The 26,622-nt window shown below is 35.9% G+C and overlaps 1 protein-coding gene across 1 annotated transcript in view; it reads left to right on the top strand.

Annotated features, from left to right (window-relative positions):
- The window catches only part of LOC147379353 (putative G protein-coupled receptor 149), an 83,048-nt gene that overhangs the window by 3,915 nt on the left and 52,511 nt on the right, over positions 1 to 26,622 (top strand). The window contains exon 2 of the mRNA XM_086415109.1: positions 1,647 to 2,101. Coding sequence (XP_086271235.1) covers positions 1,647 to 2,101 — 455 coding nt within the window. The remainder of the gene's footprint in view (positions 1 to 1,646; positions 2,102 to 26,622) is intronic.

Genomic DNA, 26,622 nt, shown 5'->3' with positions numbered 1-26,622 from the left:
AACTATATTATTAGAAAAACTTAAGTAGTACTATAAATGAGACAGTGGATGGTGTTAACATCTGTTTCTACTTTTCCATTTTCTTTGAATAGAAATTTTTATTTGTGTCCTGGTTCAAACAAAGAGTGTTTTTGGCTCAAATAATGAATGATAACTATAAATTCTATCTTTCAGTCAGTGAAATTGGTTTGTAAATCTTCAGTTCTCAGACAATTTCAGTAATAGAATCAGCATATGAATGACACAAGGGTGTACTATGAAATAAATCAAACTTTACCTGTTGTTTTCATAGACAGTTTATAGTTTTTAATAAACTTTTCCCCCAAGGATCTCTCAATGTGTGCTAAGGGTGTGCTATAAAACACAGAGCTATCCAAGTAGAAAAAAGTTTTGAAATGAGCCATATTTGAAGGATGAAAACCAAAATATTACATGGTATTTTGTCTACCATCTGATATAGCTTCATTCTTAATACTCAAAAACTATCTAGTATTTAATGATATTCACACAAAACAATTATATCACTTCTGTCACATTCTCACTTGTTATTTTAGTAAAACTTTATACTGTATTCACCAAACAGTAGTAGTGTATATAGGATATCATCATATTTCATCTGATTTAAACCATAGAAAGTTTTATGCATTCCTGCTAAACTCATCTTGTAATTAATAAGGTATAGACATGTTGTAAAATGCTTCATCTCACAGAAATATAAATATATGCATATTTTTACAGTTCATTTCAAATTATTCATGATATTTTTAAATGTTTAAAAAGTATTTCAGCATTATCTAATTTTTAATGTATTCATTTATAAACATAAATGTCAGTAATGATATACATTAAAATATTGAAAGCAGTTATATCTATTGTTGGTATTGCCAGCTGAATAGCTCAAAGAATATTAAAAGCTTCCTTCCCAAGTTGTTTTTTTTTTTAAGGATAAATTGCTTTTGTTATGTTTATTTATTTATTTGGCTGTGTTCGTTTATAGTTGTGGCATGCTGGAACCTCATTGTATCATGTAGATCTTTTGTTGAACACACAGACTTTCTCTAGTTGTGGCACATGGGTTCAGTAGAAGTTGTGGCAACGTGGACAGTCTACTTGTGGTGTGCAAGTTTAGTTACCCTGATGCATGTGGGGTCTTAGTTCCCAGACCAGGGATAGAACTCACATCCCCTGCACCAAAAGGCAGATTCTTAACCACTGGACCACCAGAGAAGTCTCTATTAAGAGCTTCTTAGTTAATATCTAGTAAAATAAAATTTATAAACTATGTATTTTATCCTAAAATAAAGAAATGCACAATTGGTAGACCAATATAGCTACTCTAAAACTGAAAGTATATGAGACTTTTTAAATTTATAGCTAAAGTTTTAAATAAAATTTGTTTAAAGACTTCAGGGTTCTGGATCTGTATGTATGTCAAGCCTTTCATTGTGTAAGTGACAACAATTAGGCCCAGAATGATATGATGGCTTGAACTTGTAAGGACTATTTCTTTGCATAATTGACAAGATCATTTTAAGATTTCATACTAATCAGGTAACTCACTTTCTTATTTTTATTCACTTTGTATATTCAACTGCTGTTTACATCTACCTTCCTAATCATGGAATTTTGTTTTTGTTTTTACGTAGCCAAGAGGAGATGCTTTGAATTCAATCTATCATTCCAGCAAAGTTATGGAATTTATAAAATAGCACATGAAGATTACTATGATGATGATGAAAATTCTACAGCCTGTCACAATCTCATGAACTATGAGTGCACAACTACAAAAGACTCTCAGAGAGACACTCATATCTTCAGTGCCATAAAAGTGGAAATCAGCACCACACCCTCTCTGGACAGCTCCACACTAACAGGCATCAACAAATGCACAAACACTGACATTATAGAAGCTGAAGAGGAGTCCCACAATGAAAGAGGTGTTGATCCTCTACTCTCTGAAAAAGCAGAAGGTGATATTAAATATGATGAAACCACCTTTTTGGAAGGGCCAGAAAGAAGACTTTCTCATGAAGAGAGTCAGAAACCAGACCTTTCAGACTGGGAATGGTGTAGGAGTAAATCAGAAAGAACCCCTCGTCAGGTACAGTAAAGATTGCTATTATTGTAAAGTAAAAATGAGACCAAGCATGACAGCATGCAAAAAAATTATCAGTTGTTTATTTCATTCAAGATAGCATTCACTTTCAATTAATTTACATAATATTAGATTTATTTCAAAGTGTCTTTTGAAGGACTTCTAAATGTTTTTAATTAGTTCTATACTTTCATTCAAATTCTATATATTTGGGGATTGGCAGAGTTAAATATGCTTTTTGAGAAGAGTAGAGCATTCTAACTTCATGTAATCCGTATAAATTCAGACTAGACCCTTGAAACTTATCTCAAGTTAATTAACTTACAGGTTTTATTTTTCTTCACCTTAAAACTTTACACAAGTCCCTGAAAGAGGTTTGGGGGCAAAAGTTTATATAACTAGTGATGAAGAAATAGTCCTATTGCAACTGTATTAGATAGCTTACCTATTAACCTTGCTGAAATTAGTCCCTCTAATACTCAGGAAGGAAAAAAAGATCTATTTCAGAATACACCCAAGTGAACCTTTACAAAACCCTGCTTAATGTTCCATCTTTTTAAGGATTAAAGAATGTTTATATAATGTTTTTTAATGAAAGAATTTGTATGGTAAGCTCATCTCATTCTTTCCTAGATTACAGCCTGCCTATAATGGTGAGGAGTACTTATTTTATTAAAATCATAGTGTGATATTGATATGATTGTTCTTTCCTCTAAATGCTCATATCTGATAATTAAAGTTGCCCTTGCTTTCCACACAATTGATTTACTAGGAAAAGATACCTTTTTATACCTGACACTGTAAATCAAAGTCCACTTGCCCATAGTCTCTGAAATTAAAAATACAATTCTTCAAATACCCACTAGTAATAATGCAATCATTGATCACAAATATGACCATAAAGCACCAATTATGAATATGAACAGAATTATCTGAGATTTCCTTTATTCTTCTAATTAATTAAAACTACTAGTTTTACTTTGATATCATCAGTTTTAAAAGTTGGATAATAAAACAAAGCATACAAAACATATGATTAAAAATAATTACACGTAGTGTTCAGTGATTGGATATCTCAAAAAAAATCACCAAATATTTACTGTAAATTGAAAAATATCATAAAAAGTATACTACTAATAGGACATATTGTTCTGTCAGTGTGGACACACGGACAGGACACACACAGTTTTAAAACAATGTGGTATCCCAGCTAAAAGGGGCCTCCCTACAATATCATCATCAATTTGCTCCTAAATAATCTAAGCCTCCTGGTTTTCTTGCACTTAAAAATTAAGTAATATTCATGATGAAGTGAGTATGTATATGTGTCATTGTGCACCCATCTTCACCCAGGAACTTGGAGCTACAGTACCCTGTGGTACTCCTCTGTTCCATCCTCATGCTTACCTCTTATCAGTTACAGGACAGCTATCTTGACTCTTGCTCATGCTTTTTGGTTTTACTATTTTATCACAAATGAGTGTGTTTCTAGCATAATATAGTCCTTACTTTTGCTTGTTTTGAGTTTCCTAAAGATAGCAACATATCTGGGTGGGACTTGTGTTTTTTTTCCATACTACCTTACTTTAAATAACTTCATTTTCTAATTTATTTTGTCAAAACAATGGGAAATGCTGCCTCAGTTATCACAACTTATAGCTCTTATTTAAAAGCCTTAGTTATATTTTTGGAGAATATAATCCATTCTCTTAGAATTGGGGGAATATGTAAAAAGATCAGACACTGCTTACAACTAAGTATATTGTCTTATGAGAATAGTAAAGTACAACTTACAAACCTCTGTAAATCAAAAACCAAAATGATATAAGGAAAGCAAAAAATCAATCCAGATATCTTTTAACTACAAAGATTGCTTATTAAGTATTAATATTGTCACATCTGTGAAGAACAAATAATTCAGGAAACTGATTTTAATGATCCTTTAAAAATATTTAGTGGTAATATAGATAATACAATGCTTAGGAAAGGTAAATTTATATTTTAAGAGACTAATTAAAATTAAATGAAATACTATCATAAATTTTAAAACAACAGCAAGAAATCCTTAAGCTACAGGCTCATGTTATTGGTATGACTTTTCCTTAGCATATCACCTACAGACTTTAAGGCTAACATTATAACCAAAATGTGTTTTAGGGTTGAAAAGCTTTTCTTCTGACCAAAGATTGGTTTTAACTCTTAACCTATTCTTCACCAGCAGATATTTCATGGGAAAAGGTAATGACTTAAAAAGCACTTTCTTTTCATTCTCTCCTTCCAAGTTCTTTCTTTGCTCTGAAATCAACTTAACTTATATATCTTATAGTGATACATTAAACTTTGGTAGATATTGTAGTAATTATGAAAACACTATCTTTTTATCTTCTATGGTTGTATTTTCAAATATTTAGGTTCAATTTATCAGTTCATTGAATTATCCACGTTCTTTGTTTTGGGGCTATAAAAAACACAGGTTTGATTTAAAATGTATTTAACTGTCCCTACCATATTTTTACAATGTCCTCAATCATTCAGTTGTGGCTGACTCTTTGCAACCTGATGGACTGTTGCCCACCAGGATCCTCTGTCCATGGGGTTCTCCAGGCAAGAATACTGGAATGGGTTGCCATTTCCTACTCCAGGGGATCTTCTCAACCCAGGGATCAAACCTATGTCTCCTGCATCTCTGCACTGGCAGGTGGATTCTTTATCACCTCACCATCTGGGTAGCCTTTTTTTTTTTTTTTTAGAATACAATAAACATTGCTTTTTTTTTTTTTAGCGTTTATGCAAGTAAACAAATTCTCAGTATATCGTGTTGGAAATTCTGGTAGGCGTGAGAGTGTCAGATCAAGGTTAAGTTATAAAGAAAATGGTAGAAGAATGACTTGAGTAGGTTTAAATGCTGTCCGATAAAATGTATCAGAGTGAGAGTGTTTGTAAGACTAAAATTCAGTGTTATACTTAGCCACACAATTGCTTCTTTTTGGACCCCTAGTAGGTTGAATCCTAAGCAGTTTATTGTTTTAAAGTTCAGGAAAAAAAATAGAAATGTCAGAGGTCTTCAGTTACAAAGATTTAGTGTGACTGTCCCTCAAATGAAATAATGATTTTCTAGAACCTCAAAGTTTTGTCATCTCTGAATAAAGAAAACTGTGCTTATAAAATAACTTGCTAGCTTATTGGAGATCACTTTGGGCTTCCCTGGTGGCTCAGAGGGTAAAGCATCTGCCCACAATGCGGGAGACCTGGGTTCCATCCCTGGGTCAGGAAGATCCCCTGGAGAAGGAAAAGGCAACCCACTCCGGTACTCTTGCCTGGAAAATCCCATGGACAGAGAAGCCTGGTAGGCTACAGTCCATAGGATCGCAAAGAGTCAAACACGACTTCACTTTCACTTTTTATCTTTTAATACTAATCTCATCAGGTTATCCATGGATTTCATTTTCTTTTCTTTTAACTTGTTGTCTTAGAGCCCTAGAAATTCATTTATTACTATGAATTAGCAACAAAGATATGCTGTTATCATGCACTTCAGTTCAGTTTAGTTCAGTCGCTCAGTCGTGTCTGACTCTTTGCGACCCCATGAATTGCAGCACACCAGGCATCCCTGTCCGTCACCAACTCCCGGAGTTCACTCAAACTCACATCCATCAAGTCGGTGATGCCATCCAGCCATCTCATCTTCTGCCGTCCCCTTCTCCTCCTGCCCACCATCCCTCCCAGCATCAGAGTCTTTTCCAATGAGTCAACTCTTCACATGAGGTGGCCAAAGTACTGGAGTTTCAGCTTTAGCATCATTCCTTCCAAAGAACACCCAGGACTGATCTCCTTCAGAATGGACTTGGTTGGATCTCCTTGCAGTCCAAGGGACTCTCAAGAGTCTTCTCCAACACCACAGTTCAAAAGCATCAAATCTTCAGCACTCAGCTTTCTTCACAGTCCAACTCTCACATCCATACCTGACCACTGGAAAAACCATAGCCTTGACTAGATGGACCTTTTAGTCCCACTTGTAATTCTTTATCATCATAGCATTTAAAAGATGAAAGGTCCTCTACTACACCAGTAGAATATAGAAAAACAGATTCTGAAACAATCCTCAAAGGAGAGTCAAGTGCTGGAAGTGACTGCTTTTTGAATTAGCCATACCAACCATTTGGAATAATGAAGAATAAACCAGTAAGAACTAACTTAAAAGTCACCAGGGAAATCAAAGAAATTTTAATTTTAAGGAAAATGTTTTAACTATCTAAAAATAGTTTTACAAATCAAAGTTGAGTACTTCTTTGTAATATTTAAGTACAGCTTTAATAACTAATCACCAAGAGATAGATATTAGTTTAAAGAATGGGGCAAAGTCATTCATATCAATGTATGGCAAGAGCTATCACAATGTTGTAAAGTAATTAGCCTTCAGTTAAAATTAATTAATTAATTTTTTAAAAGTAAAACAAGAATGTGGGGATAAAACATTTAAGTGATGTAACATCAAAACTCTAATAAAGAAATACACTGTAAAAAAGAGAATGGGACAAAATCAATCCTTGTCACTTCATATATGCCCCAAAGTGAAATAAGACTTGAATACCCCAGTGTACATATCTCTTTCCTCTCCCTAAAAAAGTGCTTCTTCCCTTTTCATTTTAAAAAATCAACTATAAAAATTTAAATCAAGCATAAGATGTTAGTGTTTCCTCTGACACTGTCACCTTGGTAATTGCAAATGCTTAAACTTGTTCTCTGAGTAATTTTTGGCATTTTTAAACTGAAGTGACATAAGGGGAAAACGCACATATCACCTCCTGTTTGTAGCCTCAAGGCAAAGATGTAGCCTCATCTAAACACAAAATGAGTGTTTGGAATATAGATTTTTTTATATTTAGCTACATCTGTTTGTTTGGAGTGGTTAATTCCACTCACTATTCAGAGATCTGAAAATTGTTACACTGCTTTCTTTTTTCAAAACATTTATAATCCTTTTTGTTTTATGATTACAAGGTAATATAATTATTGTAGAAAAAGTTTAGAGATTGCTGCTAAGTGAAGAAAAACACCCACTTGTAACCACCCAGAGTTAATTACTGTTTACATTTTATCATATAAAATTTTAGGCTCATTTCTAAGCATATATTTTCACTTTTGACAGAAATGGGATTGTAGTGCACGTATTGTTTTGAAATCTGTTTTTTTCCACGTAAGAGTATAATTTTCACCTGATTTAAATTGTTTGAGCCATTTGTGTGATTATCTGGTATAGTTTCGAATGGATGTTTAGAGTGTGGTTTAAAAACTTGTTCACGAATATAAATTTGTTCTCAAGTATTTAAAGTCTTGAAAGTTGAAACTAAGGAAATTTCATTGTAAGCTAATTTGAATATTTCATAACACATTTTGCAATCCTCACAGCACGTACCATTTGCTAAAATGAAATAACGTTGGGCTAACTGTTCAATTTCTATGGATTCAAGAGGATTAGCATTGGGTCAAAGCTTATGTAGAATCTTACTCACTTTTTAAGCTAAGGGTTGTGTTAATATCCTCAAAAAACGCTCATGGTTTAAACCTTAAAGGCTTTGTGTTGGACCTGCCCAGTTATAGCTTAGATCTCTTCTACAGCTCCAATTGTTATCCCTTATTTGAACTCAAGTAGCTGGAAACACTACATTTTAAAATCTTTTTAAATATGAATTCACTTATTTTAAACACTCATTTTAAACACTATTTTAAAACACTCATTTTAAAATAGTATGAGAGTTCTAATATATCCTTCATCTAGTTCTATTAATGTTAACATGCTACATGATGATAATATAATTATTAGGGAATTAATAACTAATTTATAGACCTTATTTCAGTTTTACTAGCGTCCTGCTTATGTCCTCTTTTCTGGTCCAGAACCTGTTCCTCAATTCATTACTGCAGTTACTGTCATGCCTCCTCAGATTCCTCAGTCTCCAGCAATTCCACAGTCTTTCTGTGTCTTATTACAGATGACTTTGACACTTTTGAAGACAACCAGCCAGTTTGTTTCACTTTGCTTTGTTTCTAGGATATCCTTGAGTTTGTAATTAACACATGTTTTCTATTAATAATTCAAATTGAAGTTATAAATTTTTGACAAGAATAACATAGAAGTGATGTTTGCCCTCCCCAGCACACCATATCAAGAGGTTTGTGATGTTGATATGTCTTATGACAATGATATAAACTTTGATCACTTGTGGTGTCTGCCAGATTTCTCTATGTAAAGTTACTATTTTTCCCTTTGTAAATTATAACTATTTTGTAGGGAGATATTTTTGAGGCCATGCTATGCAAATATTGTTTCCTATCATACTTTTGCCCACTAATTTTAGCATTAATTTATGAATCTTGCCTGTAACAATTATTATGTGAAAGTGATTTTCTATTTCTATAATTTCTCTATATTTATTATTGGAATTATCCTGCAAGAAAAAAATGATCTCTTCTCCTGTTATTTGTGTTAGTATGAGATCAGATACTTATTTTAATCTATATGTTATTAGTAATACTATTTATTTTATTACTCCAGTTAGCCTACATTTGGCCATTGGGCTATTTTGACTTATTCAGGTTTATGCCTTTATCCATTCAATATGCCATTCTCATCTCTTTTTAGCACGTCCTTACTTTCTAGCAGTACAAGGTATTAGTCAGTATCATCTTGTATTTTTCCTGACCCATCCCTAGAATCAATCATTTTCCTAAGGAGTTCTAGTTCCTTTTGTTAAAGAATGGGATTTAGAAACCAACATCTGGGTTCTAGTTATTGTTACTAGTTATTGTTATTGTTACTGAGATGTCTTGCTTCTAGACTCTCTCATTGGACAGATCTAGGAATATATGTATGTATGCTCATGTGTGTGTGTATATATATATTTCCATATCAATTTCTCTTTAAAAATCATTTAAAACCATGAGTTTAAACTGATAGCTCCAAGTCCAATCGAATATCACAGCATTCATTCAAACCCTTCCTTTTTCTTTTTCTGATAGTGAGAAAACTGGTTCTCATTCTCCACAAATTTATTTACTTATCTGCTCAATCCTGATATACACATAAAGTAGTTTTAGAAATGCTAACCCTAGTGGTCCAGTGACTAAGATCCAGGGCTCCCAATGCAGGGGGGTCCATGTTCGATCCCTGGTCAGGGAACTAGATCCCACGTGCTGCAACTGAGAGTTCACATGCCTCAACCGAAGAACCCCCATCTTGCAACTAAAAGAAAACACATGCTGCAGTGAAGACCAAAGATCCTATGTGCTGCAACTAAGATCCAGTACAGCCAACTAAATAAATAAATATTTGAGAAAGAACTATTTACCCATACTGCTGCTGCTGCTGCTGCTAAGTCACTTCAGTTGTGTCCAACTCTGTGCAACCCCGTGGACTGCAGCCTACCAGGCTCCTCTGTCCGTAGGATTTTCTAGGCAAGAGTACTGGAGTGGGTTGCCATTGCCTTCTGCCCTAACCCATACTAGTGTGGGAAAAAAACATTAACTAGAATATAATAGTTCTGTATAGTTCTTTTTATTTTTAACCTTAGAGTTGACATGGTTGTCCACTTTTAGTTAGGTTAGTTATTTTCATTTCCATTCCCTTCATTTTGTATTACATATGGAATGTCTCTCACATTCTTTTTGATTTTGATTATTTATGTTTAAGTATGTGAAATTACTGGGTTTTCCAGGTCACTCAGTAGTAAAGAATCTGCCTGCCAATGCAGGAGACATAAGAGATGAAGGTTCAATCCCTGGGTCAGGATGATCCCATGAAAGAGGAAATGGCAACCCACTCCAGTATTCTTGCCTGGGAAATCCCACAGACAAAGGAGCCTGGCAGACTATCGTCCATGGGGTCACGTTCAACATGACTTAGCAACCAAGCAGCAGCAGCAGCAGCATGTGAAATTATTACCACGTTTCCAAGAGTCAGAACTATTGAAAAGGTAGACCATCCGCCCTCATTCCTTTTCCCCACTCTCATTTTCCCTTTCTTACCTCCTGTCCCCACCTACCCCTGTAAATAATCAATATCATACTTTCTAGTTTAATCATCCTGTATTTCTTTTAGCACAAAGAGCAGATACATGCATATCTTCTTATATCTTCTTCTTCCTTACATATATTCTTTTGTACTTTGCTTTTTTCATTAAGTAATGTCCTAGAAGTTTCTATGTATCAGTCATAGATATTTCTCATTCTTTATATAGCTGCATAATAATCTGTAGTGCAGATACACTATAGTTAATTCCACTACTCTCTTATATAAGCCTTAGATTATTTCTGATACTTTGCAATTAAAAATAATATTGCAGTGAATAACCTTAGGCAAATGAATTTTCATATTGTTGGAAGTGTATCTTTAGGATAAATGCCTAGAATTAGAATTTCTAGGTTAAAAATTAAGGGTAATTTTGTTAGAAATGGTCATACAAATTTGCACTGCCACCAGCAGGGTGTAACAGAAGACCCTTTCCACCACCTTCTCAATAATAGAATATATTATCATGCTTTTTAGTTCTTGCCAGTCTGATAGTAAAGAAATGCTATCTCAGGGTTGTTTCAAATTATAGTTACATAATTATAAATGAATTTAAATTGTTTTCATTTAAGAGCCTTTTTATCTTTTTTGTTTTTTGTAAATTGTTTTTATCTTTTCCCACTTTTCTATTGGATTTTTGTCCCTTTAGCCTTTAATTTTTAAGGTTCCTTACATATTGGGGATATTAGTTCTTTGTGACATATGCTGTAAATATTTCCGCAAGTTTTCCATTTGTCTTTTTAACTTTACTTACGCTGTCTTTAGTATGTATAATTTTTAATATTTTTATAGTAAAAATATCATTTTTTATTACTTGTCTCTGGATTTAGAAAGTCAGTTTTTTATTTTATTTTATTGAAGTATAGTTGTTTTACAATGTTATGTTGGTTTCAGATGCATAGCTCAGTGGTTCAGTTATACGTTCTTTTTCAGATTCTTTTCTTTATAGGTTATTAGAGTATGTTGAGTATAATTCCCTGTGCTATAGAGTAGGTGTTTGTTGGTTATCTGTTTTATCTAGTATAAATATGTTAATCCCAATCTCCTAATTTATCCCTCCCTGACTTTCCACTTTGGTAACCATAAGTGTGATTTCTATGTCTGTGTGCCTATTTCTGTTTTGTAAATATGTTCATTTGTGTAACTTTTTTAGATTCCACATATTGGTAATGTCATATCATATTTGTCTTTCTCTGTCTGCCTTACTTCATTTAGTATGATAATCTCCAGGTCCATCCATGTTGCTAGAAATAGCATAATTTCATTCTTTTTATAGCTAAGTAATATTCCATTGTGTGTATGTATATGTGTGTGTATGTGTATACACATACACATGTATATCTCACATCTTTATTCGTTCATATGTCAATGGACATTTAAGTTGCTTCCCTGTCTTGGCTACTGAGAATAGTGCTGCCGGGAACATTGGGGTGAATATTTTCAAATTATAGTTATTTCTGGATCTGTGCCTAGGAATGGGATCGCAGGATTGTACAGTAACCCTATTTTTAGTTTTTGGGGGATCTCCATACTATTCTCCATAATGGCTGTATATAGTGGCTTCAGTATACATTCCCACCAACAGTATAGGAGGGTCCCTTTTTCTCTACAATCTCTTCAGCATTTGTTGTTTGTAGACTTTTTGATGATGACCATGATGACCAGAGTAGAAAGCCAATTTTAAATGGAGTTTACTCGAGTTTTCTTACTTGTATGGTTTCAGTTTTTACATTTATATCTCCAATCCGTTTGGAATTTATTTTTGTGTTTGGTATAACATATGAGTATAATTTTATCTTTTTTCCAAAGGTTGACCTATTATTTTCTAAAAGGAGTCATTTATTTAAAACTCAAATATTATCCACAGTGTTTTGAGACATTATCTTTATCTTATAATAAATTTCCATATTTACTTGGGTCTACCTCTGGTCTTTCTATTCTATTCCACTATTTGTCTATTCGTGCACTGGTATCTCACTGTTTCAATTAGAGAGACTTTTAGATTATAATAAATTTTAATGTCTAGTAGTCCTGACCTCCCCATTCCCCTTACATTTTTATTTCTCAGTATTTTTCTTGCTATTCTCTTATGCTTGCTTTTCCATAACAACTTTGATTTCAACTTGTTTACTTCCTTTAAAAAAGCTTTATCAGGATATTGTTAAGTTTATAAGTTGGTCCAAAGAAAATGTTAATCATGTTAAGTTGTCCTATCCTTTTCATTTGTTCTAGTCCACACTTGTATCTTTTTTATAAAAGATTTAAAAATGTTCTTCCTATAAGCTTTACACATTTTAGTTAGGTTTATTCATGAATACTTGATCTTCTTTTTTTAATTTTAAATGAGGTTTTTCTCTAATGTCAGGTACTCTAAATGGTTATTGTTTGTGTGTATAAAAGATATTGATTTCTGCCTCTTAGTACTATATCTGTTATACTACTACATTATTTTATTGTTCAAATAAAATCATTGGTTATCATTAATTATCTAGGATTTTCTCAGTGTACCATCATACCATCAACAAATAGAGTAGTTTTACTTCTTTATCAGTACTTATGCCTCTGTTTAATTTCTTCTCTCTAGTTGTATTTGCTGATCCCTCTAGAATAATATTGAATAGGGAAAGAGACAGGGAAATCAATCTTGCCTTGTTCCTGATCTCAGTGCAAGATTACTGATGTTGTCCCATTGAGGAAAATCCTGGCTCTTGTTACTTTCTAAGACAGTTAATTTAATCTTTGGTGATGATGATGATGACCATGATTAATACTTATGGAGCACTTGCTATGTGTCCTACACAGTACATATAACTGTTTAGAATTCATAAGGGATTATCTAGCAGATCAGTTCAATTCAGTTCAGTCGCTCAGTCATATCTGACTCTTTGCGACCCCATGGATTGCAGCACACCGGGCTTCCCTGTCCATCACCAACTCCTGGAGTTTACACAAACTCATGTCCATTGAGTCGGTGATGCCATCCAACCATCTCATTCTCTGTCGTCCCCTTCTCCTCCTGCCCTCAATCTTTCCCTGCATCAGGGTCTTTTCAATGAGTCAGCTCTTCCCGTGAGGTGGCCAAAGTATTGGAGTTTCAGCTTCAACATCAGTCATTCCAATGAACACCCAGGACTGATCTCCTTTAGGATGGACTGGTTGGATCTGCTTGCAGTCCAACAGACTCTCAAGAGTCTTCTCCAACACCACAGTTCAAAAGCATGAATTCTTCACCTCTCAGCTTTTTTTGTAGTCCAACTCTCATATCCGTACAAGACTACTGAAAAAACCATAGCCTTGACCAGACAGACTTTGTTTGGCAAAGTAATGTCTCTGCTTTTTAATATGCTGTCTAGGTTGGTAATAGCTTTCCTTTCAAGGAGTAAGCATCTTTTAATTTCATGGCTGCAGTCACCATCTTCAGTGATTTTGGAGCCCCCCCAAATAAAGTCTGTCACTGTTTCCACTGTTTCCCCATCTGTTTGCCATGAAGTGATGGGACAAGATACTGTGATCTTAATTTTCTGAATGTTGACATTTAAGCCAACTTTTTCACTATTCTCTTTCACTTTCATCAAGAGGCTCTTTAGTAGTTCTTCACTTTCTGCCATAAGGGTGGTGTCATAAGGGTGGTGTCTGGTAGATATCATTACCCAATTTTATAAATGAAAAAAACTGAGGTAAGTTAAGTCTAAAGTCTATCAGAGCCTGGGTGCAAACTCAGACCATGTGACTCCAGAGATGGTCCACATATCCATTAACATAACTACTCCAGAGAGATCGATTTGATAGTTAATACATCATTTCTTACACTAAATTCTAATCTATTCCTCTCACATAGTCAAATTAATATCACTTGGGACACTTTTTAAAGTGTCTTGACCCTACCCACAGAAATTTTGATTTAATTGATAATTTGATTTAATTGGATATCAGCATTGTGTAAACCTTTCTAAGGGTGGATATTTGCAAAATATATAATCAACAAACTTGTATTTAGAATATATAATTCATAAAGAACACCAATAAATCAATAAAAACATGACAGATAACACAGTACATATAAGCCAAAGATTTAAACTGATACTTCTCATAACAGGAAATTCAAATAGCCATATGCATATACAAAGGTATACCACATCATGAATAATATGGAAATCTCGTTTAAAAAAGCAATGAGAGACCACTGCATGCCCACAAGAATAGCTAAAATTAAACAATATGACAACGCCAAGAGTTTGGGAATGTAGAAAAACAGTAAATCATATGAACTGCCTGTGGAGTAAATTGTTAAAATCACTTTAGAAAACAGATAGTAGCTACAAAAGTTAAATATGAACAGGCATTATGCCCTAGCAGTTCCACTCTTGGATATGCACTCTAGAATGCACTGTCCAATACAGTAGTCACTGCTGCTGCGTTACTTTAGTCGTGTCCGACTCTACGACCCCATAGACGGCAGCCCACCAGGCTTCCCGTCCCTGGGATTCTCCAGCTAAGAACACTGGAGTGGGTTGCCATTTCCTTCTCCAATGCATGAAAGTGAAAAGTGAAAGTGAAGTCGCTCAGTTGTGTCCGACTCTTAGCGACCCCATGGACTGCAGCCTACCAGGCTCCTCCGTCCATGGGATTTTACAGGCAAGAATACTGGAGTGGGGTGCCATTTCCTTCTCCACAGTAGTCACTAGCCACATGTAACCATTTAAAGCTAAATTTCTATAACTTTTTTAAATTTAAAATTCAGTTGCCCATTTGTACTAACCACCATTCAAAGTGCTCACTGTCTAAACATGACTAGTGGCTACTGTATTGAACAGGACAAATACAAAACATTTCCTTGGCTGCAGTTATATTGGACAATTCTTCAGTTTAGTTCAGACGCTCAGTTATGTCCAACTCTTTGAGACCACATGGATGGCAGCACGCCAGGCCTCTATGTCCATCACCAACTCCCAGAGTTTACTCAAACTCATGTCCATTGAGTCAGTGATACCATCCAGCCATCTCATCCTCTGTCATCCCCTTCTCCTCCTGCCTTCAATCTTGCCCAGCATCAGGGCCTTTTCCAATGAGTCATTTCTTCGCATCAGGTGGCCAAAATATTAGAGCTTCAGCTTCAACATCAGTCCTTCAAATAAATATTCAGGACTGATTTCCTTTAGGATGGACTAGTTGGATCTCCTTGCAGGCCAAGGGACTCTCAAGAGTCTTCTCCAACACCACAGTTCAAAAGCATCAATTCTTTGGGATTCAGCTTTCTTTATAGTCCAACTCTCACATCCATACATGACAAAGGGAAAAACCATATCCTTAACTAGATGGACCTTTGTTGGCAAAGTAATGTCTCTGCTTTTTAATATGCTAAGTTGGTTATAACTTTTCTTTCAAAAAGTAAGCATCTTTTAATTTCATGGCAGCAGTCCCCATCTGCAGTGATTTTGGAACCCCCCAAAATAAAGTCTCTCACTGTTTCCATGTTTCCCCATCTATTTGCCATGAAGTGATGGGACTGGATGCCATGATCTTAGCTTTCTGAATGTTGAGCTTTAAGTCAACTTTTTCACTCTTCTCTTTTACTTTTGAAGCCTGGCTTGGAGAATTTTGAGCATTACTTTACTAACGTGTGCTGCTGCTGCTGCTAAATCACTTCAGTGGTGTCCAACTCTGTGCGACCCCATATACAGCAGCCTACCAGGCTCCTCTGTCCCTAGGATTCTCCAGGCAAGAATACTGGAGTGTGTTGTCATTTCCTTCTCCATTGCATGCATGCATGCTAAGTCGCTTCAGTTGTGTTCGACTCTGTGCGACCGTATGGACAGCAGCCCAGCAGGCTCCTCTGTCCACGGGATTCTCTTGACAAGAATACTGGAGTGGGTTGCCATTTCCTTTCCTGTGTGAGATGAGTGCAATTGTGCGGTAGTTTGAGCATTCTTTGGCATTGCCTTTCTTTGGGATTGGAATGAAAACTGATCTATTCTAGTCCTGTGGCCACTGCTGAGTTTTCCGAATTTGCTGGCATATTGAGCACAGCACTTTCACAGCATCATCTTTCAGGATTTGAAAGAGCTCAATGGAATTCCATCACCTCCACTAGCTTTGTTCGTAGTGATGCTTTCTAAGGCCCACTTGACTTCACATTCCAGGAATCTGGCTCTAGGTGAGTGATCACATCATCATGATTATCTGGGTCATGAAGATCTTTTTTGTACAGTTCTTCTGTGTATTCTTGCCACCTCTTCTTAATATCTTCTGCTTGTTATGTCCAACCATTTCTGTCCTTTATTGAGCCCATCTTTGCGTGAAATGTTCCCTTGGTATCTCTAATTTTCTTGAAGAGATCTCTAGTCTTTCCCTTTCTATTGTTTCCCTCTATTACTTTGCACTGATCACTGAGGAAGAATTTCTTATCTCTCTTTGCTATTCTTTGGAAGACTGCATTCAAATGCTACCTTAGAACACATTTATGTTTTTGGAAAATCAGTTCATAATAACCATAGCATTTAGGGATAGTCCAAAAGTCCATCAACATCAGAATAGGTAAATAAGTTGTTGAATTTTTTTACAATAAAATACCACAACCAGAATACATTTTTCATAAAGCCAACGAAGCTAAACTTTAAGTCCTTGGCTTGCCCTGATCTCTTCCTAGGCTGGCAGTAGGCTTAGCAATGTGTTCATATGAACATACATTTTTATTAAATTAAGAAAAACAACTTTTCTTATCTTTTCTCTTAATAAACACCAATACTAGTTTCAAGTCCCTCAAAATCTGTTTCAACCCCTAACCAAAATAACGTGCAATTTAATAAACTAGAGTTATGCATAATGTCTCCCAAAGAAAGGCAATGTCAAAGAATGCTCAAACTAGTGCACGATTGCATTCGTCTCACATGATAACAAAGTAATGCTCAAAATTCTCCAAGGCAGGCTTCAACAGTACCTGAACCATGAACTTCCAGATGTTCAATCTGGATTTAGAAAAGCCAGTGGAACAAGAGATCAAATTGCCAACATCTGTTGGATCATCAAAAATGCAAGAGAGTTCCAGAAAAACATCTGTTTCTGCTTTATTCACTATGCCAAAGCCTTTGACTGTGTGGATCACAACAAACTGTGGAGAATTCTTCAAGAGATGGGAATACCAGACCACATGACCTGCCTCCTGAGAAATCTGTGTGCAGGTCAAGAAGCAATAGTTGAAACTGGACATGGAACAACAGACTGGTTCTAAATCAGGAAAGGAGTATATCAAGGCTGTATATTGTCACCCTGCTTATTTAACTTATATGCAGAGTACATCATGAGAAACGCTGGGCTGGATGAGACACAAGCTGGAATGAAGATTGCTGGGAGAAATATCAATAACCTCAGATATGCAGGTAACACCACCCTTATGACAGAAAATGAAGAAGAACTAAAGAGCCTCTTGATGAAAGTGAGAGAAGAGTGGAAAAGTTGACTTAAAGCTCAACATTCAGAAAGCTAAGATCATGGCATCCAGTCCCATCACTTCATGACAAATAGATGGGGAAACATGGAAACGGTGAGAGACTTTATTTTTGGGGGGGCTCCAAAATCACTGCAGATGGTGACTGCTGCCATGAAATTTAAAGACGGTTACTTCTTGGAAGAAAAGTTATATCCAACGTAGACAGCATAATAAAAAGCAGAGACATTACTTTGCCAACAAAGTTCCATCTAATCAAAGCTATGGTTTTTCCCCTTGTCATGTATGGATGTGAGAGTTGGAATATAAAGAAAGCTGAGTCCAGAAGAATTGATGCTTTTGAACTGTGGTGTTGGATAAGACTCTTGAGAGTCCCTTGGCCTGCAAGGAGATCCAACTAGTCCATCCTAAAGGAAATCAGTCCTGAATATTCACTGACAGTACTGATGCTGAAGCTGAAAGTCCAATACTTTGGCCACCTGATGCGAAGAACCAACTCATTTGAAAAGACATTTATGCTGGGTAAGATTGAAGGTGGGAGGAGAAGGGGATGACAGAGAATGAGATGGTTGGCTGGCATCACTGACTCAATGGACATGAATTTGAGTAAGCTACAGGAGTTGTGATGGACAGGGCAACCTGGCATGTTGCAGTCCATGGGGTCACAAAGAGTCAGACGCAACTGAGCGACTGAACTGAACTAACATAATATGAATGAATTTTGCAGATATAATGAAAGAAACATAACAGAAAAGGAGCATGTAATTTATTTATTTATTTTTGATTGAAAGATAATTGTTTTACAGTATTGTGTTGGTTTATTCAAAACATCATCATGAATCAGCCATAGCTATACATATGTCCCCTCCCTGTTGAACCTCCTTCCCACCTCCCTCCACATCCCACCTCTCCAGGTTGTTTCAGAGCCCTGGTTTGAGTTCCCTGAGTCATACAGCAAATTCCCATTGGCTATCAGTTTTACATATGGTAATAATGAATGTTTCCATATTACTGTCTCCATATATCCTACCCTCTCCTTCTCCTCCTCCTCCATCTTCATAAATCCGTTCTCTATGTCTGGGTCTCCATGATTGTAAATAATTTCATCAGTACCATCTTTCTAGATTCCATATATGTGTGTTAGTATACAATATTTCTTTTTCTTTTTCTGACTTACTTCACTCTGTATGATAAGCTGTAGGTTCACCCGCCTCATTAGAACTGACTCAAATGCATTCCTTTTGTGGCTGAGTAATATTCCATTGTATATATGTACCACAGCTTCTTTATCCATTCATCTGTCAATGGACATCTAGGTTGCTTCCATGTTCTAGCTATTGTAAATAGTGCTGGAGTAAACATTGGGTTCAGATCAGATTAGATCAGTCGCTCAGTTGTGTCCGACTCTTTGCGACCCCATGAATTGCAGCACGCCCGGCCTCCCTATCCATCACCAACTCCCGGAGTTCACGCAGACTCACGTCCATTGAGTCAGTGATGCCATCCAGGCATCTCATCCTCTGTCGTCCTCTTCTCCTCCTGCCCCCAATCCGTCCCAGCATCAGAGTCTTTTCCAGTGAGTCAACTCTTCACATGAGGTGGCCAAAGTACTGGAGTTTCAGCTTTAGCATCATTCCTTCCAAAGAAATCCCATGGCTGATCTCCTTCAGAATGGACTTGGTTGGATCTCCTTGCAGTCCAAGGGACTATCAAGAGTCTTCTCCAACACCACAGTTCAAAAGCATCAATTCTTTGGTGCTCAGCTTTTTTCACAGTCCAACTCTCACATCCATACCTTACCACAGGAAAAACCATAGCCTTGACTAGACGAACCTTTGTTGGCAAAGTAATGTCTCTGCTTTTGAACATGCTATATAGGTTGATCATAACTTTCCTTCCAAGGAGCAGGCATCTTTTAATTTGATGGCTGCAGTCACCATCTGCAGTGATTTTGGAGCCCCCAAAAATAAAGTCTGACACTGTTTCCACATCTATTTCCCATGAAGTGCTGGGACCGGATGCCATGATCTTCGTTTTCTGAATGTTGAGCTTTAAGCCAACTTTTTCACTCTCCACTTTCACTTTCATCAAGAGGCTTTTTAGTTCCTCTTCACTTTCTGCCATAAGGGTGGTGTCATCTGCATATCTGAGGTTATTGATATTTCTCCCAGCAATCTTGATTCCAATTTGTGCTTCTTCCAGCCCAGCGTTTCTCATGATGTATTCTGCATATAAGTTAAATAAACAGGGTGACAATATACAGCCTTGACGGACTCCTTTTCCTATTTGGAACCAGTCTGTTGTTCCATGTCCAGTTCTAACTGTTGCTTCCTGACCTGCATACAAATTTCTCAAGAGGCAGATCAGGTGGTCTGGTATTCCCATCTCTCTCAGAATTTTCCACAGTTGATTGTGATCCACACAGTCAAAGGCTTTGGCATAGTCAATAAAGCAGAAATAGATGTTTTTCTGGAACTCTCTTGCTTTTTCTATGATCCAGCGGATGTTGGCAATTTGGTCTCTGGTTCCTCTGCCTTTTCTAAAACCAGCTTGAACATCAGGAAGTTCACGGTTCACATGTTGTTGAAGCCTGGCTTGGAGAATTTTGAGCATTACTTTACTAGCGTGTGAGATGAGTGCAATTGTGCGGTAGTTTGAGCATTCTTTGGCATTGCCTTTCTTTGGGATTGGAATGAAAACTGACCTTTTCCAGTCCTGTGGCCCCTGCTGAGTTTTCCAAATTTGCTGGCATATTGAGCACAGCACTTTCACAGCATCATCTTTCAGGATTTATAATAGCTCAACTGGAATTCCATCACCTCCACTAGCTTTGTTCGTAGTGATGCTTTCTAAGGCCCACTTGACTTCACATTCCAGGATGTCTGGCTCTAGGTGAGTGATCACACCATCGTGATTATCTGGGTCGTGAAGATCTTTTTTGTACAGTTCTTCTGTGTATTCTTGCCATCTCTTCTTAATATCTTCTGCTTCTGTTAAGTCCATACCATTTCTGCCCTCTATCGAGCTCATCTTTGCATGAAATATTCCTTTGGTATCTCTGATTTTCTTGAAGAGATCCCTAGTCTTTCCCATTCTGTTGTTTCCCTCTGTTTCTTTGCATTGATCGCTGAAGTAGGCGGGTTACATGTGTCTTTTTCAGTTTTGGTTTCCTCAAGGTATATGCTGAGGAGTGGGATTGCAGGGTCATATGGTGGTTTTATTCCTAGTTATTTAAGGAATCTCCATACTGTCTTCCATAGTGGCTCTATCAATCTACATTCCCACCAACAGTGAAAAGGGTTACCTTTTCTCCACACCCTCTCCAGCACTTATTGTTTGTAGATGTTTTGATAATAGCCTTTCTGACTGGAGTGGGGTGATATATCATTGTAGTTTTGACTTGCATTTCTCTAATAATGAGAGTTGTTGAGCATCTTTTCATGTGTTTATTAGCCATCTGTATGTCTTCTTTGAAGAAATGCCTATTTAGGTCTCTCCCACTTTTTGATAGGGTTATTTGTTTTTCTGATATTGACTTATATGAGTTGCTTGTATGTTTTGGAAATTAATCATTTGTCAGCTGTTTCACTTGCTATTATTTCCTCCCATTCTGAGTATTGTCTTTTCACCTTCTTTATAGTTCCCTTTGCTGTGCAAAAACTTTGAAGTTTAATTTGGTACCACTTATTTATTTCTATTTTTATTTCCACTACTCTAGGAGGGGGTTGTAGAGGCTCTTACGCCTGTGTTTTCCTCTAAAAGTTTTATAGCTTCCGGTATTACATTTAGGTCTTTAATCCATTTTGAGTTTATCTTTGTGTATGGTGTTAGGAAGTGTTCTAATTTTGTTCTTTTACATGTAGCTGTCCAGTTTTTCCACACCACTTATTGAAGAGGTTATCTTTGCCTCATTGTGTATTCTTGCATCCTTTGTCAAAAATAAGGTGCCTGTAGGTATGTGGGTTCATCTCTGGGCTCTCTATCTTGTTCCATTGGTCTATATTTCTGTTTTTGTGCCAGTACCATACTGTCTTGATGACTGTAGCTTTATAGTCTAAAGTCAGGAAGGTTGATTCCTCCAGCTCCATTCTTCTTTCTCAAGATTGCTTTGGCTATTTGGGGTCTTTTGTTTCCCCATATGAATTGTGAATTTTTTTGTTCTAGTTCTGTGAAAAATACCATTGGTAATTTGATAGGGATTGCATTGAATCTGTAGATTTCATTTGGTAGTTTAGTCATTTTCACAATATTGATTCTTCCAACATAGGAACATGGAATATCTCTCCATCTGATTATGCCATCTTTGATTTATTTCATCAGTGTCTCATAGTTTTCTGTATACAGCTCTTTTGTCTACTTAGGTAGGTTTATTCCTAGATATTTTATTCTTTTTGTTGCAATGGTGAATGGGATTGATTCCTTAATTTCTTTTTCTGAATTTTCATTGTTAGTATATAGGAATGTAAGTGATTTCTGTGTGATTTTGTATCCTGTGACTTTGCTAAATTCACTGATTAGCTCTACTAGTTTTCTGATATATCATTGAGGTTTTCTATGTATAATATCATGTCATCTGAAACAGTGAGTTTTACTACTTCTTTTCTGATCTGGATTACTTTTATTTCTTTTTCTTCTCTGATTGCCATAGCTAGGACTTCAAAAACTATGTTGAATAGTGATGAGAGAGGGCACCCTTGTCTTATTCCTGACCTTAGAGGGAATGCTTTCAGTTTTATACCATTGAGAATAATGTTTGCTGTGGGTTTATCATATATGGCCTTTATCATGTTGAGGTAAATTCCTTCTATGCCCATTTTTTGAAGAATTTTTTTATCATAAATGGGTGCTGAAATTTATCAAAAGCTTTTTCTGCATCTATTGAGATTTTCATATGGTTTTTATCTTTCAGTCTGTTAATATGGTATATCACATTAATTAATTTGCATATATTGAAGAATCCTTGCATCCCTGGTGCGAACTTGACTTGATCATGATTTATAATCTTTTTGATGTGTTGTTGAGTTCTGTTTGCTAGAATTTTGTTAAGGATTTTTGCATCTATGTTCATTAGTAATATTGGCTGGTAACTTTCTTTTTTTGCATGTTGTTTTTGTCTGGTTTTGGTATCAGAGTGATTGTGGCCTCCTAGAATGAGTTTGGAAGTGTTCTTTCCTCTGCAAATTTTTGAAAGAGTTTTAGAAGGATAGGCATTAGCTCTTCTCTAAATGGTTGATAGAATTCACCTGTGAAGCCATCTGGCCCTGGGCTCTTTTAGGAGTTGAGGGGAGACTTTTGATCACAGTTTCAATTTCAGGAGTATGTAATTTATGATTGTATTTAATAAAGTTTGAAAGCAGACACATCTAAATTAAGTGATTTAGGGATAAGTACAAAAATAGTAAAACCATAAAGAAGAGTTTGGAAGCAGTTATCACAGAAATCTGAACAGTGTTTGTCATTAGAAAGAAAATAAACTGGAAAGTACACTTGGGGCCCCCGTGGGTGCTGAAAAGGCTCTATTTCTAATCTTGGGGAGTGATGATTATACTGTTTTATACTGTGTATTAATCTTTAATGCTCTTTCTATCATGTGTTATATTTCACAATTTTAAAGTTAAAAATAAATACAATTTGTCTAGATGATTCTGATGAGCACCCATTGCCCTAGGCCTCTCATCCTGCTTTGCTTCTGCTGCTTGGGCCACCCAGAACCATTCTGCTACCTCTCTGACTTGCTGTTAAGTTAATGAAATATGGTTACCTAATTCTTCACATTGCTGTCCTTTCTCATCTAAATATTATTACTTTGCTCAATCTTTTTTTGTGACAAATTCACTTAAATTAGCCCATAGCCAACTAGGCCACTAAGCATATAGAATCAAACAGAATGTTCAGTCTGTCTTCTTCACTCTATGAGCTATACCTCTCTTAATGCATCTTAAGGTCACATTCAATTATTCGGCAGCCATATCACACTGCTGGTATGTTTAACATCAGCTGATACCCTTAAGCCATTTTTGCTCATGCTGCTGCTTAGCCATCTTGTTCCTTTGTAGTCTATTGTTAAGACTCATATCTTTTCTGTTCAAGTTCATCTAGTTCCATTTAGTTCACTCTTCCATTTTTTCAGCAATCTTTTCTAATGCCATCAAAATGCTTTCAGATGCTGATTCTAAGACCTTACTTCTATACTATAATTCCAAAATTTGTACCACCCATGAATTTAATAAATCACCCTTCATATTTTTCATTAAACTGTTGATTAAAAATGTAGAGCAAGGCAGAGCTAAAGAAAGAAGCCTAATGTATACTACCAGAAACAAGTCCCTCCTTTTGTCTGGTTTGTTTAAAAACACCTTTGGTACTGTGGTTCTAATAGTCATTTATCTCCTTCATTACCTTTGCAATGAATATATTTTTACTCCCTCTTTTTCACATGAGTGTCATTAGGATATTGTATGATGCTTTAATGAAATACGAATATAAAATTTTCTATTGCATCTCTTTTATCTGCCATTAGTTAGTTTGTTTATTCAACAATTATTATTAATAGAAACACTATGGATATAAAAGAGCTTCCCAGGTTGTGCACTGATAACAAATTCACCTGCCAATGCAGGAGACTCAGGAGACATGGGTTCAATCCCTGGGTTGGGAAGATCCCCTGGAGTAGGAAATGGCAACCCACTCCAATATTCTTGCCTGGAAAATTCCATGGACAGAGGCGCCTGGCGGGCTACAGTCCATACAGTCAGTCTACAGGGTCACAAAGAGTTGGAAACGCCTGAGTACGCACACAAACATGGATATAAACATGTAAGCTTCTTGCCTTCAAGTTAGGAAATAGACTTCCAAGCAAATAACTGCACCTCAGTGAGAAAAGAATGGACAGAACACAGACATTTTTAGACCATAGAGGATGACATGATTCGGTCCAGTAATGCTGAAGAAGAAATGAATTGGTCAAGTAAGACATAGTATCAGTAAATTCATACTGTGTCATCATCTTAAATCTTTTTTCTTGACTTTCAAACTCTATCTTTTCATCAAGTAAATCTTTGAAATATTCATGGAGTTAATGAACTATCTCTGGTCTAGTTTATTAATTTCACTTTTCTCCATTTGACAAAGGAGAAACATTTGCACATTTCCAGTGTTCAAATTCTCATTTGCTTAAAGGTCATCAACCATGTTTATACAGCAAATTTTCCTGGTAACTTTGAATATGATTATTTTGAGGGATATATCTTACACCCTTGCAGTTGCAAGATTCTCCCCTATTATTTCTTATTTCAAGTTGTACTTACTTTATTCTCACAGGTGTTTTCTTTACATTTTAAAATTCTTTATAAAGGACACATAAGCAAATTAGGATCTGGGGATATCTTCTTTTCTTGTATCATCCTTCACTTGATGGCATTGACTGCAAGCAGTGGCCTACCCCTTTCTTTGATCTTCTGATCTGAATGTATTCCCATAGTTTGTTGCCCTCAATATTTTCACAAGCCACAGATAATTTTCTTCATTTATCCTTCCAAAAACCAATATTCCCATCTTTGGTGATGAGTCATTTATTCTAGAGGTCCCCTTAAGCCTGACCTGACCTGCAGTGAATTTTTAATATACAATGGTTTCTTTTTCTTCAACTAGATCACTTATGACTACATAGCCAGAATTGTAATCTTGATGCTCATATCTATGTTTTTTTCTCAGTTTTTCTTTTCAAAGTTGGCTTATGAAAGTTAAAACTACATCCAACATACAAGCTACATCCAAGCTTTCCCTCCCAGTTATCATGTATTCTAGAAATAAACATTTTTCTCCTTACATGTCCAAGTCGTCTAATTTGCCACTCACTTCCCTTATTGGTCAGAATTAGAGTCAAAGGTACCGTACCCTTGAGAGTACTGCCTGTACTCTCTTTGAGGTGAAACTATGAGCAAATCAAGGCAAAAGCACGCTAGATGGCCTGCTTTATGTTTAAAAATACCTTCAAGCCAAATCTTTGGAAAACATTGCCTTGCCTCTGGGAAAACATATACATTCCACCTTCCTGAACATATATATGTTCAAGAGCCATCTTTCCTGTATCTTTAGCTATGATCTAGAAATCTAAATTCAGTTCACAGACACTATCTGCAAAGCCAGAACAGTTTTGAAATAACCACTAAACTAATTTCACTTCTGACCAATTCATGATAGCAAGTGATTTTAAGCAGCTACAGGAATAAAGGGGGAAAAGACTTTTAAGAATTTAAGAAAATAGCTAATTGTGTTTTGCCTTTCATCTTTCAAAGAAAGATAACTTTTGAACCAATCCCCTCCTCCCATGAATCCTATAGCGAGAAGTGGTAAAACAAAGGCTCAAACACATGGGCCATCCTGTGAAACAACAATTCAATCATATTTTAGTATAAAAGTCCAGCAAGCATCTTATCAACATCCATTCATTTTGGAGCAAACATTACTCTAAGCAAAATGAAATTTAATACTAGACTGTAATCATGGGTTATAATGTATTTTCACTCTAGTAGTGACTAGTCTTTGATGGACTATTGTAGATAGAGCATGAGCTTTGAAAATGGGCAGGCCTGAGTTGTCTTGCCTCCACCTCCCTGTACTCCTGTATCTTCATAGATAACACAAATAATAAAACAGATGTTGAAAAAGTTAGATAAGATAATCATATCAAATATTTATTTCAGTGTTTAATGCATAATAATATAATAAGAAGGTTTGATGCTATTATATTATTCATTCTTTCATTCAGCAGCTGGTCAATGAATGCATACTAGGTGCCAGGCACTATGCTTGGTGCTGATGGTAGAATAATCAACAAAACACATCCTCTCTTTCATTGTGGGGTTAATTCTTAATATACAAGAGAAAATTTAAATTAATGAGTATTTAATAAGTAGAGGGCATAATAAGAGTGTCTAACTGAAAACCTAGGAAAGACTTGCCAAAATATAAGGCTCTTGTTTAAACAGAGACCCAATGACAAGTAGGATTTAG

The sequence above is a fragment of the Bos grunniens genome, chromosome 1 (genome assembly GCF_055505025.1).
Source record: "Bos grunniens cultivar Pamir isolate PY7600 chromosome 1, Bosgru_T2T1.0, whole genome shotgun sequence".
NCBI classification, from domain to species: Eukaryota; Metazoa; Chordata; class Mammalia; order Artiodactyla; family Bovidae; genus Bos; species Bos grunniens.
The sequence above is the reverse complement of the archived record's forward strand: the minus strand, read 5'-3'. Positions and strand labels throughout refer to the sequence as shown.